General features: G+C 36.1%; 4 protein-coding genes across 4 annotated transcripts; 3 read left to right on the top strand and 1 right to left on the bottom strand.

Annotated features, from left to right (window-relative positions):
- Nucleotides 1-178: 178 nt before the first annotated feature.
- Nucleotides 179-1197, bottom strand: LOC121762193 (protein phosphatase 1 regulatory subunit SDS22-like; the record flags this gene model as incomplete). Its single annotated transcript, XM_042158001.1, has 3 exons — nucleotides 179-579; nucleotides 663-809; nucleotides 960-1197. Coding segments are annotated over 3 exons (786 nt in total), but the record flags the coding sequence as incomplete, so codon positions are not given.
- Nucleotides 1198-2590: 1393 nt separating this feature from the next.
- On the top strand, nucleotides 2591-5255 carry LOC121762487 (5'-adenylylsulfate reductase-like 4). Its single transcript, XM_042158370.1, has 4 exons — nucleotides 2591-2956; nucleotides 3762-3949; nucleotides 4037-4161; nucleotides 4408-5255. The coding sequence occupies exons 1-4, from the start codon at nucleotides 2753-2755 to the stop codon at nucleotides 4848-4850; spliced, it is 960 nt and encodes a 319-aa protein (XP_042014304.1). The 5' UTR covers nucleotides 2591-2752; the 3' UTR covers nucleotides 4851-5255.
- Nucleotides 5256-6284: 1029 nt separating this feature from the next.
- On the top strand, nucleotides 6285-9692 carry LOC121762966 (14-3-3 protein 7-like). The gene is made up of 7 exons (XM_042158992.1): nucleotides 6285-6442; nucleotides 7736-8042; nucleotides 8239-8326; nucleotides 8536-8645; nucleotides 8937-9085; nucleotides 9374-9405; nucleotides 9501-9692. The coding sequence occupies exons 1-7, from the start codon at nucleotides 6376-6378 to the stop codon at nucleotides 9504-9506; spliced, it is 759 nt and encodes a 252-aa protein (XP_042014926.1). The 5' UTR covers nucleotides 6285-6375; the 3' UTR covers nucleotides 9507-9692.
- A 2208-nt stretch (nucleotides 9693-11900) lies between these two features.
- Nucleotides 11901-19887, top strand: LOC121759921 (nucleolar protein 6-like). The gene is made up of 26 exons (XM_042155496.1): nucleotides 11901-12090; nucleotides 12172-12333; nucleotides 12533-12698; nucleotides 12793-12909; nucleotides 12985-13103; nucleotides 13230-13386; nucleotides 13604-13671; nucleotides 14611-14709; nucleotides 14794-14909; nucleotides 15250-15424; nucleotides 15518-15628; nucleotides 15758-15836; nucleotides 15920-16063; nucleotides 16152-16265; nucleotides 16985-17106; nucleotides 17179-17261; nucleotides 17343-17467; nucleotides 17545-17659; nucleotides 17739-17876; nucleotides 18285-18381; nucleotides 18463-18588; nucleotides 18736-18828; nucleotides 18916-19021; nucleotides 19107-19249; nucleotides 19328-19405; nucleotides 19488-19887. Exons 1-26 carry the CDS (start codon nucleotides 11941-11943, stop codon nucleotides 19611-19613), a joined length of 3129 nt encoding a protein of 1042 aa, XP_042011430.1. The 5' UTR covers nucleotides 11901-11940; the 3' UTR covers nucleotides 19614-19887.
- The last annotated feature ends 1755 nt before the right edge of the window (nucleotides 19888-21642 follow it).

Below are 21642 nucleotides of genomic sequence, written 5' to 3'. Positions count from 1 at the left end.
TCGTCCACCACTTAGATTAGGGTGAAGGCCAAATTTCTTGATTGCTTGTATTTCAAAAACCATTTAAACCAATCAAAGAGGGCCAACACCTTCAAATCTTGGAAAATCAAAATAAAAATCAAGCCTTTTCCCTCAAACTGAATGAATTCGAGGATGGCTTTTTGACCTGTGTTTGCTCTTATGGCCGGTGCCGACGGCAGCGTTGCTTCTCCGAGACGACGATGAAGCCCCCGCTGTCGCCTCCGAGGGCAGCTTTTGCACTGGAGTCCACGCGTATCTCTCGCGCCTTCTGTGGGTTCACCGGGTGCCTGTTGAGCAGCGCGAGCTTCGGGAGCAGGCTGCACACCGTCTTCCTCATCAGCTCGTCGCTCATGTTGCTCTGGACCGGATTCCCAAGTAGATTCACCGCTATGAGGGAGCTGTAATTCGCTACGAGCTGGCCTAGTCCCTTCGCTGCGGTGATCTTGTTGAAGCTCAAGTCGAGCACGGTCAGCTTCAAGAGCCGGTGCAGACCTTCCACCGTGCTTATCTTGTTCCCGGCAAGATAGAGCTCTTTCACGAGAGTGCAGTTCGACATCCCTCTATTTGATCCAAGAAAACAACAACGCGTTAGCTAAGACAACGACGAGATATGTTAGTTGTACGGGATGCAGACGACGTACCTTGACCGATTCTGGAGATCCGGCTGTAGCTGAGGTCAAGCACGCGGAGACGAGTCAAGTCCCTCAGACCCTCGATCGTGCTTATGTTGTTCCTTGATAGGTTAAGAACATGAAGACCCTTTGGTAGAGATCCCGGAGTTATACGAACTGCAATAAACCATTCACAACGACTCGTGTGAGTACGTCTGCACGGTACATAAGTATAAAAGTGACAATTTATCATAAAGAGAAGTCACATTTAACAAGATATGTCTAAATCTTTAAGATATTTGAAATGATCATATTTAAAGTATATACCTATAAGATTGCAGGACAAGTTGACCGATCGAAGGCTGGAAAACTGCGAAATCGAGGGAATGGCTGCAAGTCCGAGGCCTGTGATATGAGCCACGCTCGAGTTAGTAGTCAAGGACCGGATGACAGTGTGCGTGTGAGATATCCTCCAGCGTGTCTGCAGTTGGAGGTCGACGGCGCTGATGCATCGTGTTGAGGTTCGTCCATTTCCACTAGGCAAGGAGGCTGCAAACAGGCGCAAACAGGTTCAATGTGTTATAGAGCTCCGTGATAGAAATCCATGGGTTCCATCCTAAAATCAATTGGTGATAGGAGGAGTGGCCCATGAGATTTATATACTAGTTTCAGTTTTCTTTTAAGGCCGATGTGGGACAGTTATATGTTATTTTTCTAGTTTCAATTGCCAACACTCCGTTCTCCCCTTTGGGCGCCGCCTTCCTCAGATGAATTCTTTTTCAACTCCATCAATAATCCATGACAATAGGTAACCTACTCGTTGCAGGATTTTTCTTGAATCATAGAATTTTTTAAGAATTTTGATTAGTCTTAGAATGAATAACTAGATAGGGCTGTAAATGAATTTTTTATGTGGATTGTAGAAGGATTCTCTTATCAATTTATTTCATCAACTTTTGTTGAACTGAAAATGTTAGTTTCATTTGAATTGGGGTTTTTTCTTTTATAATTTGGGGTGTGGATATGAGTTGTGGTTTTTTTCTTTTTAATCAAATTCGAGGATCAACAATGGTTCTCTATTTACTCTCGGAGTGACTTAGACCTCCGATTTATTGGTTAGCGACTTATATTTTCTTTTTTGGATTGGTAAATAAATTTATGAGTCTGTGGTTAGTTTGACAAATACTGCTTTGTCATTTTTCCAAAACAAATAAATTAAGATTCGAAACGTTATTTCTATTTGGGAATATGTCATTGTTAGTTATGATTAAATTTTATCTTTATGTAGCTCCCATCAAAATCAATCTTATATTCAATAAATTATGCCATTCACGTTACAGCTAAAAACTGATTAAAACTTTTTTACTATCTTGAATTTAAGTACAGTATTTAAATTGAGACAAACAGAAAAAGTAAATAGTAGTATGCATATTTCAATTAGTGCTATCAATCTAAATAAGATTCCTCAGTCGACATTTGATTTTTGCTTCAAAAGGAGATTCACTTTTCCATGCTTTTTTAGACATAAATACTACTCCTGTCAATTAAAACATTAAATGAGGATTACTATAATCTAATCACATGAATAATGAGTTTATGAAGTCAGGAACAAACAAATCATAAACCCAAATAATTATTAAACACAATAATCAACTGCATTGACATAGTAATATAGTGGAGTACAAGAATAAATGTCAAACTACCCAAAAAAAATCAACAGAATCAATTGACCCATACAATAATTCACACCATTATTAACCACAATTATTAATTTATCATACCTCACATAATCATTTATACTTTCATTTCATTATCTTCAGTCTTAACACCCAAATGCCACAATTAAGCAATAGGAATACTAATTTCATAGTAGTTCTTGCATATTGCAAATTTTAAAAATAAATAAAACTCTATATATATAGAAATAATAAAATAATAAAAAATAAATAGGTGGGTGAACGAAAGAGAGAGGAGACAGGTTGGAAGGAGAAAAGCTGAAACCAAAAAATATTAATGGTGTAGATGCTAAAACGCGCCGTGTTCCTTCTTCACCACTGCCTCCCGTCTTCAACCTCCTCAGCTCTCCAGACCCTGATTCACTCGATTAATCGATTCTGAAAATGAGGGATCTGCGCCGGATTATCGAGCTGGTTGGACTGACGGTGTTTCTTCTCGTCGGGAGGCTAACGTGCGGTGACGCCGTCAGGGCTCCGTCGCGGCCCCTGTGTCCGTTAGAAACCCTCAAAGAGTCTATATTTGCCTCCCGGAGCGACGTTTGTTACATTAGTCGGGACCGATTTCCTCATGCTGGCGGCGTGATTGAGGTATAATTATGTTCAATTTTTGTTTCTATGTTTAATTTTGGGGGTTTTAAGTGAAATTGGTTTCTGGCTATATGCAATTGAAATTTTTGTGAATTGACGTGAGATATAGTGTTTATTTTCGTCGAGGTCGCTGGTTGATCACTGAGAACTGTGAAAGGCTCTTTGGTGTGTGAAATAGGGTTTGTGACTTTTGTGAAGAAAGCTAAAACTTATTTTGATGAAGCTTTAGCTCTTGCTGTAGTTTATTTGACTGAGTGATTGTCAACGCTTCACAATATTTGCAGAATTTACTATGATCCATTTTTATGGGGCATTTGATTTCGGTATAAGATGTTGTAATTGAAATAGGTGGCTACATCTTTAATTGATTAAGTATGTGCCTATCAATGCTATGAAGGTTTATTGGTGTTAATGTTATAGCTTTATGTTAGGAATAGTGAAAGGTTTTCGAATTTCAGCAAAGAAAGATTTGTGTTGTCGGGGTGATTTGTGATATGAGAAAACTAAGTGGAGAATATATGTCTTGATTGTCTTCAACGATCCTTTTACTTGTGAACATAAGAAAGAATTGCATCTCTAGCCTCACAAGTCACAACATAGACTTAGCATTTCTGCAAGTACTCGAGTCTCGATGCATCTTGAAATTCGATTTTAGCCCCTTTATCTGAAATACAAATGTTGTTCTATTGGGTTGGGAGACTGCTAAATATCATTTTGATCTTAATGTAATTGCTTGAGTTAGCATACACTTGTATTTCTCGTTTATTAAGGGTTCTTATTGCAATAACATATTTTCACTGTGAAGGGGGATGAGGTTGCATTGCAGAAGGCGCTGCATATGGTCCACAAACACGAAAATGACTATGTGTCTGTCCTCTTTTACTCGGCTTGGTGTCCTTTCTCTGGAACATTTAGACCAAAGCTTTCCATTTTGTCTTCCATATATCCTTCAATCCCTCACTTTGCAATTGAAGAATCGTCGGTCCGGCCAAGGTTAGATTATTGATACCTTCATTCCTGTGTTCTGCTAGATATTGTAGGAATGATCAAAGTCTAAATGAAAATCATGTCTACTTTCAGTATCCTGTCAAAATACGGAGTTTATGGGTTTCCTACCTTGATACTTCTAAACTCTACCATGCGCATGCGATATCAGGGCTCTCGCACTATGGACTCTCTAATTTCTTTCTACGGTGATGTTACGGGTAAGGTTATCAAAGAGCACTGGTATTGGTTAATGTTAGTGCCCAAAAATATCTGGATCAGATTTTTGCAGCATTAGACATTGTTTTCTTTAAAACGTGTTAAATCGCTACTCTGGAAAATATCTTTTATAACTCCCAGATGACTAAACGGATATAAAGAAAGCTTTTTTATGCTCTGTAAGGTTTCGATATAAATCTCATTTGCTTGAAGATTTAAACCTTGAAACCCGTCTAAAAAAATTTCAGGCTTGAAGGCGTCATCAGCTGATCCAGTTTATTTGGAAAAGATTGGATGCCCAGGATCTGACGAAATGCACAACACTCACCAGGAAACGTGCCCTTTCCCATGGGCCCGATCACCAGAGAATTTGCTGCAGCAGGAAACGTATTTGGCCTTAGCAACGATGTTTGTCATCATGAGGTTGCTTTACTACACTTTCCCAACGCTACGCAGCTACGGTCAACTGGCTTGGAGGAGGTACATCATAAACGCGAGCTTCAGTGGCTTGTGGGAGCATTCCGTTGTCCACATCAGTCGACTCCTGCAGCTGTTCAAGTCTCTGAACGAGCCAGGCAAGAAAAGCAATCTGCAGGAAGGAGCAAAGAACGCCAAGGCTTGGGCGTCCAAGTCTCTAGCAACTGTCTCGTTTGGGGATGCTAGCTCAAGTCATAGTAATAATGCTCAGTAATCACAGCTAACTTCTATCTATGTACATTTCTTGGTAGCAGCTGTTCTAGTAGACGAAGATATCTCATAGCATCATCAGAGTTTGGGCTGCACAAGGTCTTTACTGGACCAACGCCCCAATCAAGCCTCGTCATCAGGAACAACGACGTGGTCAAATGCAGTCACAGCCGTCTCCTTGCACAAGCCGCAATCCAGGTTCGCTACTCGCTGATGTTGGTCCACCCGTCTATTCATTTTCAAACTATTTAGGTAGGGGCGCGCAAGTGTTGTTTCTGCAGTGATGATATATTCTTGTAACATAGTGCTGATTTTGTGTCATCATCCTAAAGAATTGTTAAGAGCATATTCTTACCTCCAATTGTGTAGCTTCTTCCATTATTTATGCATCATCGAGTTTCGAATTCCATCTTTCGACTTTCCAGTTTTTGTCTGGATGAATCTTTCCTATTCTCCCTTTTCACGTACAAGGGAGAATGGTGGCCGTGGCGGAGGTGGACGACGCGAGTGGTTGTGGAGGCATGGTGTGAGAGTGGAGAAGATGGAAGGATTAGGTTTTTTTATTGATTTTTTATTTTTTAGCATAAACTCTATACAATAAGATACCATGATATCTTACCAAATTTGGTTCGTTTTGGCTACCGAGTATCACTATCGTTTAATCCACATTTGGTCGACATTTTTGGAATGATAATTATCATTCCAAATAAAATCGAATTAAAGTATAGACACATCGAATCATATCTTTCAACAATATTAAAAATGTAAAGTAGCAATAATTATATCATTATTAAACAAGTACAGACTTTTATGTAAAATTCAGAATTTAATACTACCATTGTAGCTTTATATTCTACTGTTTCTTAGTATATAAGTATTCATTTTATTATTTTAATCACCTCACCACTACGTTTTATATTTTCATTTTACAATATCAATTTATTTACATAAAACAAGCACGATTCACATACTTACATAATTATCTCTCCACTCCACCCCTTTTTAGCCAAGTCGCATATTTTTTATTGTCTCATTGTACTTAAGTCATTTCATTTTTTTGTTAACACTAATTTTCTTTAATTTCATACCCAAAAAATACCTCAACTATTTATATAAAAAGAAATGACACTCCTCTCCATCAGCTAATAATAATATGGAATTGGACTTTATTGTTGTCTTATAAAAATCTACAATGCTAAAAATATACTCCTTATTTGAAAATATATGAATATAATATGCTATTTTGTGATGACTCGTTGGTGACAAAGCAGCAATAATTTAGATGCCAATCGCATGCGCCGATATGTGACTGAGGTCAAAAGGGTCAATGGCGCAGTTTCACATTTAATCCACGGCTGTGAGCGTGCTCGATCTCCCAAACGGACGGCTGAGATGAATCGCCCAGTTTTTCACTCTAGCAATACAGTTACCTCCACCAACAACGCCATAAAAGTCGACTGATTCTAGAGAGATATAAAAGATCGTGCAGTTCGCTTTTCCACTCTTAGAATCCAGAGAGAGAGAGAGAGATGGAGAAGGAGAGAGAGCAGCAGGTTTACTTGGCGAGGCTCGCTGAGCAAGCTGAGAGATACGATGGTAAACTTCTCGCGCTACTGTGATTTTGATTTTGACTGAAGTAGAGGTTTTTTTTGATGGATCGTTTTGCTGTTATGTTGCGGCTTTAGCGTTTGGTTGTTTTGGTTAATTTCCGATCTGAGTGATTTTATGGTGTGTGAAGCTGAATCTGATGATTTTTCACTTGGTTTTTGTTTTTGATGGTTTTGGTTGGGGAATCTGGTTTCTGGCTGGTTTTATCTGTGTGAATTAGCGTGGGATTAGAGTAGAGCAGCTCTGTTTATTTAATTGTAATACTAATGTTTGCTGTTTGCTGTTTCACACTAGTGCTGAGAAACTTTTATTGATTAGTTTGTACCGTGGATCTACCTAATTCATTTTGTTTGATGTGTATAAATTAATGGTCTACAATCTACATATACATTCATACCTATGTATGTATATGTGAAAGGAATTTTGAGATTAGTGTGTTACCAATGGAAGTTGAGTTGTAGACATATTTGGTGTAATGGTAGGTTGTCCGAAGGAATGTGAACTTGTGAATACGATGTTCAACAAGAGCCTTATTGATAACCTAGACAGAGAAGTAGATGTTGTTTTGATGGATCGTTATGCTAGTGTATTGCGGTTTTAGCGTGTGGTTGTTTTGGTGAATTTTCGATCTGAGTGATTTTCTGTTGTGAGAAGCCGAATCTGATGATTTTGCTTGATTTGTGGTTTGATGGTTTTGATTGGGGAATCTGGTATCTGGTTGGTTTTATATTTGTTAATTAGCGTTGGATTAGAGTAGAGCAGCTCTATTTATTTATTTGTAATAAATGCTTGCTGTTTCACACTAGTCCTGGACACTGCTATTGATTAGTTGATTAGTTTGTACCATGGATCTACCTGAGTCATTTTGTTTGAGGTGTATGGATAAAGCGTCTACATATACATTCATAATTATGTATGTATATTGAAAGGAATTTTGAGATTAGTGTGTTATCAATGGAAGTTTTGAGTTATAGAAATATTTTTGTTAGAATATTCCTGAACTTTGAATATGCTATTCAACCAAGAGCCTTATTGATAACCTAGACAGAGTAGAAATTTTAGGTGACTCATTTTAAGTAGGATATAATGACTATCTTTGTCACCTTAAATAGCTTTTATGTGGATGTACTGTACCGGATTTTGTGTAGAAATGGCTGACTTTAAAGCTTAGGGTGTGCTTTATTTCATTCTGCATCTTCTAAGAGTTTCAGGGCTTCATTATTTAACTTTTCTTTCTTATGTGATGACCATCGTTGTTTGTTTGCTATGTTCATTTCCCAGAAATGGTGGAAGCAATGAAACAAGTTGCGAGATTGGATGTGGAGCTGACCGTCGAGGAGAGGAATTTGGTTTCAGTTGGGTACAAGAATGTCATTGGTGCAAGGCGGGCATCTTGGCGGATCTTGTCTTCCATTGAGCAAAAAGAGGAGAGTAAGGGGCATGAGCAGAATGTGAAGAGAATAAAGAGTTACAGACAACAGGTTGAAGATGAGCTCACTAAGATATGCATGGACATACTTGCGGTGATTGATGACCATCTACTTCCATCTTCCTCAACAGGAGAATCATCAGTCTTTTATTACAAGATGTAAGTGCATATTTAGATATTCCCTCCTCACTAATGAATCTAGCATCTAAGTAAGAACACCCCTGCATCTTTTGTTCTCCACTTTCGCTGACTTTGCTTTCAGTTCAATATTCTAATGACTTAGATTTGTGAACTTTGTTTATCATTTTGTTTAGTAGGTTGCTTTTAGCTTAATACATTTTTCTAATATGTTAAGGAAAGGAGACTATTACCGCTATTTAGCTGAATTCAAGAGTACAGATGATCGTAAAGAGGCAGCAGACCAGTCACTCAAGGCGTACGAAGTTGGTTTTTTAACTTACTTTTTCTTGTGTCTGTTTTTTTTGTTTCTTGCTATTCAGTAACTGCTAGATGTAAATTACAATTGAAGTGAAATCCTTTTGTATATTTCAGTAACTTTGTTTTAATGGATAGTTTTCTGGGTTCATAGGTTTTCGTCATACTTTGATACATCACATGATTTATAATTTGAGGACTTGATTTTGCATTTCAGGCTGCCACTAGTGCTGCTTCCACTGACCTTGCTCCTACACACCCCATTAGGCTTGGGTTGGCCCTTAACTTCTCTGTTTTCTACTACGAGATCTTGAATTCCCCTGAAAGGTGTGCCTGCTCTCTCTCTCTCTCATTGATTTTTTAAGTATACATCATTTTATGTTACAAAAATTGGAGTAAAATATTTTTGAAATGAATTTCACATTTTAACAGTTGCAACAAAAGTAAAACGACACTAATAGTATCAAGTAGTATTTAGTAAAATTTGATCATGTTTTCACAGTTAGTATGGGTTTTAGACACTGTCAAAGGAAATTTCCTTTGGTCATTTTGGTCGTTCATTGAAAGGTTCACTGTAAAATTTGTGTTTGGTACTGATATGGATGTTACCATTGCCAGGGCCTGCCACCTTGCGAAACAAGCCTTTGATGAAGCTATTGCAGAACTCGACAGCCTCAACGAAGAATCCTACAAGGACAGCACTCTCATCATGCAGCTTCTAAGGGATAATCTTACTTTGTGGACCTCAGATCTTCCAGAAGAGGGAGGTAATCATCTTTTTTTCCAACACTACTTGCATCAAATTACCATAAATTAATTATCTTGATTTTAACAGGTAAGTGAATCTTGCATTGCAATTTCTAAAGTACAAAAAACCATGTACTCATAGATATGAACTAGTACTTAATTTCGGGACAATGACCCTATGTATTTGAGTAAAAGGTCTTTTTATCATACTATTAGATAAGATTGAATCTTATAAATGTTGTTCGGTTAAGTAGATAAACAAGTACTTAAATCCTCGTTTCTCATCCCTGCTTCTTTATGCGGTGCAGGTGAGCAATCCAAAGGCGAGGAGATTCAAGAGGTAAGCGTTGTTAGCCTGAACAAATTTTCACCAAATGTGTGATAGCTTTCAATTCATAACATTAATTACTTGCTTGTTTTTTCCAAACTGTACAGAGCTAAGCTTGGAAATGGTGCAGAAGAAGAAAAGTGGGAATTATAAGCTTGTGGTTGTGGTGTTGTTTCATTTTTCTATTGAGATTGTTAAATTGTTATGCTTTTTCCTTCAAATGGCACGATACAACTAGTTGCTGAGATTATTATTTTGATCTGGTATAAATCCATTCTGCCAGTTTCATCGTTTGATTATTTCATATCTTGTTAATTATTCCAAGTATTAGATCTAGAATAAAAGTACAGAATATTTGAGTTTGATTCAATTGCCAAGATGTTTCTCTCAGAAAATCCGAAAAAATGAGTTTCGAAATCTACAGCTTAAATGAGCAAAAGAATAGAAAACCAAAAAACTTCTGAAAATACAGAATACTTTTGCTTATGTAAAAATAATTGGGACAAAATATTCTTCTAAAAAATCCGAAAAATGAGTTTCCAAATATAAGCAAAATCGAAAAAGATACGTATAGAAATAGAATTAATTTTGCAATGGAAAATGTACCAAAGCGAGCGAGCCCAAAAACGTGGATAAAAAGAAGGGTTATCCTCCCTCCATCCCATGACAATATGGACTTTAGGATTAGTCCGGATTTTAATGCAAAAAATGATTGAAGTATTGTTAGTGGAGAATAAGACATACCTTATAAGACATACCTTATTGTTAGTGGAGAATAAGACATACCTTATAAGAGATAAAAACTTGACAAAAACCATCGGGAAATCGATCATCGATGATGATCTCAGCTCCCCTGCAGCCGAAAGAAAAGGCAAAAAAAATTCTATAAACCAAATTATAATTTTCATAAACAGTGGCTAAACTGATCAAAATGTGAGAGGCAGGAGATGATATGTTGTACTACTAGTGTAAAGCAGAGAATGTTTAAAGGGCAAAATTTTAATTCTAGGGGAACACTCTTTTCATGGTGAGATATAGTTAAGGGTTTAGGGTTTAGTTAGAATTAATGCATTTAATTAATATGTTAGTTTAAGTTAAGAGCTCATTTATTAAGTGATTCTCATTACACTTAAAATACTAATTTAATTATATTAAAAAATTAATTCTAAATTTACGACCTAAAATGAAAATTGCGAATAACATGGGAGGGAGGGAGTAATAATTTACATACGGAGGGAGTAATAATTTACATTAATATTACCATTCAAACTTATCCACAGAACGTGATCATTTAACAATGGTTAATATTTTAACGTCATATCAACCTTCAATAACAATTTATTATCTAGGGTTTTAGAACACTTTCAATTTATTTAAAAATTCAACTAAATGTATCTCAGATTTTCAGCAAAAACATCAGAGGTGGAATCACACTTTGAAATGCTATCCGAGTTCAAATAAACATGACTATCAAAATTTAATACTCCATCCTCCGCTAATAGAAATCCATTTATAGCCTGCATAAATTTTAAAAAAATTTCAAAAAAGTGGGTGGAAAAAATACTGAAATATGGTCACAAGCAGAGGTGAATGCCATCTGACTTTGTACTCCATCCGTCCATAAAAAAATATGGCACTTTGTGAATGACACGAGTTTTAATGTAGAATTGGCAAAATAAGAGAGAAGGAAAAAAAGTAAGAGTGAAATAATGTTAGTGGAATGTGGGGTCCATATTATTAGTAGGAGAGAAGGAAAAAAAAAGTAAGAGAGAAGGGGAAAAAAGTAAGAGAGAAATAGTGTTAGTGGAATGTGAGGTCCATATTATTAGTAAGAGAGAATGGAAAAAGTAAGAGAGAAGTTGTTGAAAACTTTCCTTTTTGAATGTGCCCTATTTTTCGTGGACAACAAAAAATGATAAATGTGCCCTGTTTTTCGTGGACGGAGGGAGTAATATATATAGTCGTTTTCAAATTGTTCCATGGGCACCCCACTCACAACTCACAAGTGTAGGTCCGCCGGAACAAGTTAGTGGAATGTGGGCCTTTTACTATTTATAGTAAAAATGGACTTAAAACTTCTAGCGAACTGACCGAAATGAAAAAAAACGGGACTCCCAATCGCGGAGGGAGTACCTATTACATAAACCAAGAGGCTTATATATTATTTCTATAAATCTAAAATCAGTATTTAAAAAAAAAACTTCGGAAATAGGCTAAAACTTATGCTACATCAAATAAGAACACCCAATTACAAGAACATGCTATTTCGATTTTAACTCTCTTCCTACATCTCCTGCACGGCTGCACGCCGACATCCTCTCAGTCTCTCTTCTTTGAATATTTTGCCTCTCACTCCCCAACCGATAGTACTGTTACACTCCAGCCCAGCCCAACGTCCCGATGGCCCATCTACTCCAGCCTAGGCCCAACGCCGATGCTCATCCCTAGCCCACGAAGGCCCAATTATTAGCAAGACACAGAAATTGGCCTTGAATGCTAAGGTGAAGTGGGATTTGCTAAGGATTGTAGAGTTGGTTGGTATTGGCAATGGCTTCTGCAGCAGAAATCACCGATTTGAAGTTTAGAGAGCTGCTGAAGGAGGTGCAGCTGGATTACACTCCAGAAAACACCTCAATTGTAGACGGCGTCGTTTCAGCCATCAGAGATGCCGTTGATAGCATCCCCGACGGCCTTCCGGTAACATTCTCTTTGCTGCTTCATTGAATTTAGTGATGCTTCTATTATTTTTACTTTGATTATTGCTGCAAATTTGAATAGGTCACAGCAAATGTAGCACCGAGGTTTGTTCGAGACGTCGGCGCTGATAAAGTGGATTTCAAGTTCAGGAAGCCCAAGTCTGTAGAAATTGGAGGGAGTTATTCGTTTCAATGCGTTGCGAGGCCAGACGTTAGCGTGGATCTTTTTCTTCGCCTGCCTAAGGTTCTTAAATTTCAGTTTTTCACCACAAATAGGCAATTTTAGTCTCTTTGAGCTGTAGGAAATTTTCAATTAACTTTAGTTTAAGATCATCTCAACACATTTCTTGTTGTAGAAAGATAGAACCTCTACAATACGTTTATTGAAAACAGTTATGCAATCATTGAAAAAAATTTGAGCTGTCTCTTATGTTTCTTGATAGGAATGCTTCCATGAGAAAGACTATCTAAACTATCGTTACCATGCGAAAAGATTTCTTTATCTTTGTATAATCAAGAAGCATTTGAAGTCATCTCCTCTCGTCAAAGGTGTAGAATGGTCAGCTTTGCATAATGAGGCACGCAAGCCTTTATTGGTTGTTTATCCAGGTATGAACACCTGAGTATATTTTATTTATGCTTTCATTATGGTTATTGATTTCTGTCGGGTTACTAACGAATCACTAGCATGTCAATCGATCAGCTGTACAACTATCCAATAATATAGCATTTTCTGTGAAAATAATTCCAACCGCACCCTCTCTTTTCTCCTTCTCAAAATTGAGCTTTGAGAGGAACAACATTCGCTCCCTGAATCAAGGTATTATAGCTGTGAAAAGTTTCTACTTTATTTAAATGGTCAATCATAAATTTGTGAAATCCTTTCTTTTAACAGCAACCCCCAAGTACAACAACAGTATTCTGGAGGACATGTTTATTGAGGAAAATGCAGAGTTCATTAAAAGAACTTTTAAAGGATGCAAGGAATTGGGGGAGGCATTGATCCTTTTGAAAGTATGATAAGCTGATAATGTTATTAATTATTATTCTTGTAACTTTTCCATTCAATTTTTTTTCTCTCGTTCTTTAGTGATGGTATATTTTTTAAGCATAGCCATTGTATTTTTGTGTGATATGTAGGTTTGGGCTCGGAAGGCTTCTCTGTATGTCCATGACTGCCTTAGTGGATTCATGATAACTGTTATTACAGCGTACCTCGTTACAAAGTCTGGCAAAAATAGCATCAGTAGTTCAATGAATGCAATGCAGATATTGCGCATCACTCTGGACTTCATTGGTATATCAAATATTACTTTCGGCTACCTCATACTAATACATATGTAATTTTTTATAATTAATGCAAATGTCCTGCCTATTAGCATGAAAACATTAACCGTGAATTTCCAGATTCCTTCTTTGGCATATGATATTCATATGCACTACTGAAGGTGGAGACTTAAACCAAATATTGTGCATTTTAAAGCATTTAATAACTGCCTTTGTGTTATTTGCAGCCAATTCCAAAGTATGGGATAGTGGACTTTTCTTTCAGCCTGAAGGTGAAAGAAATGTTTCAAATAAGGTATTATGCTCAATCTCAATTGCTACTAATCACCTTTCACTTGAATCCATACTACACGGTATTCTCATACTGCCAGATATCATTTTTGTTCGGATCTATCTAGTCATGCAACTTTGTGCTAAATCCTGTAGAATTACTAGTTAGAAGTATGAAGTACTCCTAGACATGTAGAGCGCCTAACAAACCATTAGAACTTTGAATTAATGAGATATCTGTGCAAATTTTACTTGTTGTAGAAGTGGCTATATGCAGTTTAGGGTGTAAGTAAGATGTTTTTGCATAAATTTGTGCCCACTATCTTTGTTGTGAAGCTATTATTATGTGGAGGATGCTTCTTGTTTGTAATTCAATATGATATTGTTTCCTCTCTCCTTTATGACTAATAGTTTTTCTCATGCACAAGATGCCTTCTTTATCAAAATTCCTTTAGCTTCGGATCCTATACTTATTATGTAGTGTCCCTAAGAGGGAAGAAGAGTGAGGATGCTAGAAACTAGCTGGAACATAGAACAGAGAGACAGAAAAAAGCAAACATGAAAGAAATCAAATGACATATCAAGAAATAAAAAAAAAGATAATTTCTCTTCTAAAGAGGCTGTTCCGCTGAATAAGACCAACTCAAAATATATTTTTGGACAATAAAAACATAGGGACAAAATCCCTAATTTTAAACATCTACTATCAAACTCCCAACTGAAATAGGACTCCTAACTCGACTCTTTACTCTAATGGATATAGATAAAAGCTATCTCTAATAAACTACTAACTTCTTAAAGCAATAAACAAAGATAACAACTAAAATATAATCTGTAGGGAATATCTGGAGGAAACAATCCCTATCTTTCCCTGCTACTAATACTAGACAATATGTATTTTAAGAAGTGTTGTCATTGCTTTCACTTCCTCATTTTAGTAGTTCAATTGTTCTTTGGATTGCAGGAGAGGAAGACACAGTTGCAGTCATTTCCAGTTATGATCTGTGATCCATGTGGCAACTATAATGCGGCCTTCCGATTGTCACCTAGTGGTTTCCAAGAGGTACCTTCATTTTGTGATTAAATCTGTGTTTGGCATATCCATGTCATGTTTGCTAACATGAGAGATCTTAAAATTTGTATTTAGCTACGTGATGAGGCTGCTGTAGCGCTAAGCTGCATGGATAAATGTGAGTATGAAGGTTTTGATGAGATTTTCATGACCAATATTGATTATCCCGCCAAATATGACTATTGCATAAGGTAATATTTTTGAAACCCATACATGTATGGTGGTTGTGTTTTCTTCGCAGTTGTCATTTTTTCAAATAGTATATTCTTTTGGGCAAGTGTTGGCTTATATTATGTCAAAGATTCAAAGATAAAGAGGCAAATTCAGACAGCATAATCATCTCATACCTGAAGCTGCAAATTAATAACTAGGCATCAAACAGCTTTGGGTGAAAAACTAGCATCTTTGTGTAGAGTAGATAGGGTCATTCATATGCAATATTGCTTTTTGATTATGATGTAAACATTGATGAAAATTCACATCTAACCTAATTATTATTAGTTTGATGAAAATTCACATGGAACCTTTTAGGTTGAATTTAAAGGACAACCATGATTTCCATGTTTCTGGATATTGCTTGGATGATGAATGTTGGAGGTCTTATGAGCAGAGGGTATTGTGTGTCCTTGATCAAGCCCTGAGAGGAAGAACCAAGCTCATTAGAGTGTTCTGGAGAAATGCTTCTTCCGATTGTAATTTTGAGAATGTATGGTGCTGATTAATTATTACTTGAGATACTTCTTATTGTGCCTAAAGGATATGGCTCATTCAAACTTGGTTTGATTGCTTAAACATTTAGGGTTTATCTATGCTTGATGGTGAACCTTTATTTGTTGGGATCGCAATTGGATCTGTGGAGGAAGCCTTCAAACAGGCTGTTCTGGGTCCGAGTCCTGAAGAAAAAGACAAGGTGGTGCACAATTCCTTACATCATTTTTATTCTCTGTGGTCACTTTATGTCATTGTTGTGGTAGGATAGCATGAATATATTCTTTTTCAACTCAACTCGTTTCCTCACCTGATATTTATGTTTAAATAGGCTTTGGAATTTAGAAATTTCTGGGGGGATAAATCTACACTTAGATGGTTCCGTGATGGTAAAATTGCAGAAGTTGCAGGTAAGGAATTATGTCACATATTTGGCTGATTTGGAGTACTGATGATAATAAAATGACATTCTCATGCATATCCTTGATTATAGTATGGGAGCACGAAGCATGGGAAAAACATCTTATCATAAAGGAAATATGTGAGCATGTTCTTATGCGGCATCTTTCCCTTCCAAAACAAAATATCATTACGATTGTAGATCAACTTGATTTTGTACTTCGCCACGACAACAAAGGTATAGTGTTGCCTTCCTTAGTTTTTTTGTAATGGTTTTTAGAAGCTTGAAGACAGTAAAATCATTGAAAACTGTAATATGTTTTCAGATCCTGTATCCCACGCTGGAAGTTTAATGAAGGCTTATGATGACCTGTCGAAGCATCTGCGACTTCTTGATAACATTCCCCTAAGGATATCTAGTGTACAGCCTCTGGATTCAGGTTCTTGTCCTGATTTATGTCCCTACCCCATGTTGGGATTCTATCATGTTCTATGCTTGTCAAAAATCTTTATTATAATAGAGATAAATTAAATATCAACAAATTTTCCCCTGATTTAACTTCTCTCACATGATTACATGCTGGCCAAACATACCTTTTCTGAAATATAGAGATTAAGTTACAATACCCAAGTAAAAAACTAGAGTATTTCCTTTTTGCTGAGTAGAATCTGCGAGTCCTCTATTCCCAGCTTACCATGGTCAAGAAAGCTTCTTAGGTTATGTATTCCGAAATATCCCCAACTTTATTTTAGATTGCACATGGAAAGAAGCCCTTAGCTTATCAACATATTGCAATTTTTACTTCTAAACAATTATCAGCCCCCCTAGAGTATAGATTCCAGCTTTGACAAACAAGGAGCCCATCCTTTTGGTTTCTTGAGTGAATTTACCGGTGAAGTTGGTGCTTTCTGATCCAATTCTGTAGTGTAAACATTAGTCCAATGGCGTATTTAGTTTTCTGAAACTTGCAGTGGTAGCATTTAAAAAATGAGAAATGGATAGAAATTGAAATGAAGAAAGAAATTTCAAGTAATTAACCATCTATATATCTGATCTCTCTCCCTCTTCTCCTTGTAACTTATTCCATATCTGTTTCTTAGAGAGCATTCCACTACTACTCTGTTCCTAAAAATTGCTTTGTGCTTACATTTATTACAGCATTTAGGTTGACGTCAGTCTTCCCCCCTGTTCCACACCCATTAGCAATAAAGGAAAGCGCTAGAATAAAGCTGGAAAAGCATACTGCAACATGTGTACAGCCGTTAGAAGTTATGATTCAGGCAAGAAAAGTTTATTTATGTCTAGGTTTCTTATGCATCAACTTTTTGACATTAACATTGATTTCATTATAGCTGGAAGGTTCTGGAAATTGGCCTATGGATGAGCAAGCTATGGAGAAGACCAAGACTGCTTTCCTTCTCAGAATTGCAGAAAGGTTGGTACTTGGTATTATTGATTTGATTTCTGTCACTATATCAGAGTGTATGACTAAGTTATCCGATGAACTGCATGACAGCCTTCACTCGAAGTTTGGGATTACATGCACAGCTACAGAGGATGATGTAGATATTTTTGTGTCTGGGTATGCATTTCGTCTCAAGATTTTGCACGAGAGAGGTTTAAGCTTGGTGAAAAAACTTGGTAATGGATCCTTTTATCCTGATCAATTGCTACATTTTGGGTGTTTGAATGTTCTTCAACTATTTTTTTATTTGTAGGTGGCCAGACGAAGCATGTACTATCCGCCGATAAAAAACTTTTTCTTCGTAGTCAACATTCTAGCATGATTGATGGATTACGAGGCCGTTATCCAATTTATGGGCCTATTGTCAGGTAAATTTTTTCCCTACCCCCTCCCCTTTCAGTCTTTTATATTTACACACATGTGTAATCTTTTCCTCTCCATTTGTAGGCTTGCGAAACGGTGGGTGTCTGCACATCTATTTTCGAACTCATTACCTGAAGAGGCTATTGAGCTTTTGGTTGCACACTTGTTTTTGAAGCCTTTACCATTCAGACCCCCATGCTCCAGGATAACTGGATTTCTGAGGTTGATTTTCTCTTTCATAACATGAAACATATTTCACATTTTCTTGGATGCGGTTTGAATTATTTGCCAACTCCTTGCTTCACTGGATTTGCTTATAGCTTCCATAGGTAGTTGGACCTTTTGATAGTCTAGAATTTGATGCGGTTAGTTGAACTTGCCTAATAATTTACGATACTTGATGTTATAGTCTCTAAGAAGGAAACGATTTGGGAAACTGGCTTCGAAAGGAACATGTGCCCTTCATCATTTGTAACATGAAGAATACTTTGTCTGCTGTTTGGAGTAGTTGTTACATCATTTGCATTCTTAAGTAGTTGGATATCTGTACCACTGTTTTTCAGCTCTTTTATATTCTTTGACTTTCAGTTAATTGTTTTAATCCGAATCTGATGATTTTATTTTCTGCAGATTCCTACGTTTGTTGTCAGAGTACGATTGGAGTTTTTCTCCTTTAATTGTGGACATCAATGGCGATTTAACTCCTGATGATGGCAAAGAAATCAATGTAACTGCTGCAATTATAATTTATTATCATATGTTCTCATTTCTGGAGAATTTTTGGTTGATACATCTTATCTTTGTTCAGGAATCTTTCATGTCAAACAGAAAACAATACGAAGGGAATATGCATAATGCTAAGCCTGCTATGTTTCTGGCTACTAGTTACGACAAGGAATCTGAAGCTTGGACCATGCAATCGCCTACAGTAGCAGTTAGTAGCTCTACAAACTCTATTTTGTTTGCAATTACAATTTTCTACACAGTTGATTTTTATTTATGTATTTGTTATTGAGTATTTGAAGTTGAAATCTTGTTTGTCTCTGATTGTCTTCGAAATTGTCATTATTTGATGTGCCAGGAGCTTAAGAGATTGGCCGCATATGCAACCAGCAGTGCAAATTCTTTGACCAACGTTGTTATGAAGAATCAACTTGATGCATATGGATGGGAAGTGAGTGCATCGTCCCATACTATTTTCTCCATTGTTTTGCTTTTTTCGTGATGGATAGATATAAATATGCATTTGTTTTTCTTGCAGCGCCTTTTCTGCACACCTCTGAACAACTACAATGCCGTAGTTCTTCTGCACAGGGATAAACTCCCCTATCCAAACCGTCTTATGTTCCCATCCGAAGTAAAACTAGGTTTGTTGATGGAGGGATCCTTTCATAACATATAGTGTAAAATCCCAATCTGGTTCTGGTTGTAATTGTACGTCACTCTGTGTAGGCAAGCAAGTGATACGAGGGAAAGCTGGCAAAGCCTTCCAACCCTTCCTACTGCCGGAAGAGATGAAAAAGAACTTGGGCGAGCTGAAGAACAAGCTGATGGTGGGCTTCGATCCACAAAAATATCTGATCTCCGAAATTGAGGCGAGTAACAAAATTGCGTACATTTTTTCTGACTGTGTTACGTCTTTATGACAATGCCTTTTTTGTGCCATGATGCAGAGAGAGTTCCCTGACACGTTTAAGGTTTGGTGTGATTCTCTTGGAGGCGACGCCATTGGTCTTACATGTGGAAATAAGGTACTATGAAATTCTGTTAATTCATTATCATCTCAGTTTTGTTTGATAGAAGCAACTTAATCTCTCAACCCAATGCCTGCAGAAGCGCGAAAGAGATGACATTGACGAGGATAAAGATCTATTCGACACACTAAAAGCTGTGGGTGAGTTTGGCAAAGGATTCGTGAAGAGCGTACATCTTCTCAAGACCCCTAAAGTAAGCAGTTGAGTTTTTTTTTTTTAACTATAGTCGATCATTTAGTCCTATGAGAGGCGCTGATGAGTAGTCAGAAATCGAGAAGCGCCATTGAAACACCTTCCAGAAGAGGACTCACTCGGTTTATAGCTAATAGTATAGACATAGGTTAGAGATGGGATTAATTATGTGTTTGAAGAACTCAACTCAGCCTGATGGCAATTTTGGTTTCAATGTTTGATTTATGACAATGTAAAAGATTGTTCAAGATCTTTGTTTCAATGCTGAAGTGATGTTGTAACGAAAACTTGGTCTGTGGAGTATGGGGAGTGATAATGCCACATGAATTGTATCTTAAATTTTAAAAATTAATAATGTCAATTCTCTCTCGTCAAAATCATCTCAAAACTTTAAATTTTCGTAACTCACTTGATATAAATTATTTTTTCACAAAAAATATATCAAATTAAAGATAATTTTATAAGGATTCCAACGAGATTTCAATTGCATATGTTCCGATGATGTTCGGGCGATGAAATTTGATAAATTATATTTCAATTTTCGTACATGTTGATAAGTAGATTTTATCAACAAATGCAAAAAAAAATCTCAATATAGTGTATGGAAAATCTCAATATAGGGTAGGTAAAATATCAATAAAATTGTGTTGATATTTTTTTGTACTTGTGTTGATATTCTCATGTCATATTGTTGATATTTGTAATACACTATGTTGATATAAAAAAACACTCACGAAAATTATCATATGATAACATAATGACGATATTACTCTTTTGTTGATATTTTATCTACTATTTATTGAAATTTGTGAGATTTAATCTCATCCACTCATTTCAAAATCTAAGGGTGTAGATTTAGTCTTAGTTTAGTGTATGGAAAATCTCAATATAGGGTAGGTAAAATATCAATAAAATTGTGTTGATATTTTCTTGTACTTGTGTTGATATTCTCATGTCATATTGTTGATATTTGTAATACACTATGTTGATATAAAAAAACACTCATGAAAATTATCATATGATAACATAATGACGATATTACTCTTTTGTTGATATTTTATCTACTATTTATTGAAATTTGTGAGATTTAATCTCATCCACTCATTTCAAAATCTAAGGGTGTAGATTTAGTCTTAGTTTTGGATTATGGTGTTATAAGCATTAGAAGAGGATCCTGCGGAGTATATTATATCTGCGAAATTTTTTTTTATTAATTTGACAAAATTATGGAGGTCTATAAATTTTTAAATATTCGCCGTATATAGTGACAAATTCAGACGTAAATTCTTTTATTCCAATTAATTATGCTAATTTATGTTTCTAAAGAATAAATTGTGCTGTACATCTCCGAAGAATTTATCGGAGTTCTATAAAGATTAAAGAGTTATTTGCCTATAAATAATTCTCAAAATTTAAAAATAGGTATGCTTCTCGAAATGTGGATCCATATTCTTCGAATGCAGTTGATTTAATTCTTAATATAGTTACTTCATACATCCAATGCAATATTTTTATTTTTTACAATAAAAATAAGTTATGTATATAGAGGTGATATAATGCATAGATTCATTTTTATTGCGAAAACTAATATTACTAAAAACAATGTGTTGAACTTATAAAATTAGGCCTACAAATTCGGGTACATGCGGGTACCCAAACCCGAATATTCGGGTACCGCCCGAAATCTCAAAAATATCATACCCAATACCTGACCCGTATGTGACATCGGGTACCCTAATACCCGATGTGGGTACCCAAATCTAACTAATCGGGTACCCATAAACCCGAAATTATTATATTTCAAATTTATTCTATTTATATAAATTATATTGTGATGAGAGTAGAAATTATTAAAATAACACAATACTACTATTTATTGACTATTATTAAAAGTTTAAACTTCAATTTTAATATTTTAGCTTTCTCTAGATTATGATTATATGACCATAAGCATTAGACAAATAGACACTACTTAATTTTAGAATTTTTTTTTGCATAAATTGAAACTCAAAAGAGATTAAAATATTTTTTTAAGATTTAAA

This window comes from Salvia splendens, chromosome 13 (assembly GCF_004379255.2).
Source record: "Salvia splendens isolate huo1 chromosome 13, SspV2, whole genome shotgun sequence".
Classification (NCBI taxonomy): domain Eukaryota; kingdom Viridiplantae; phylum Streptophyta; class Magnoliopsida; order Lamiales; family Lamiaceae; genus Salvia; species Salvia splendens.
This window is presented reverse-complemented; position numbering and strand designations above follow the sequence as displayed.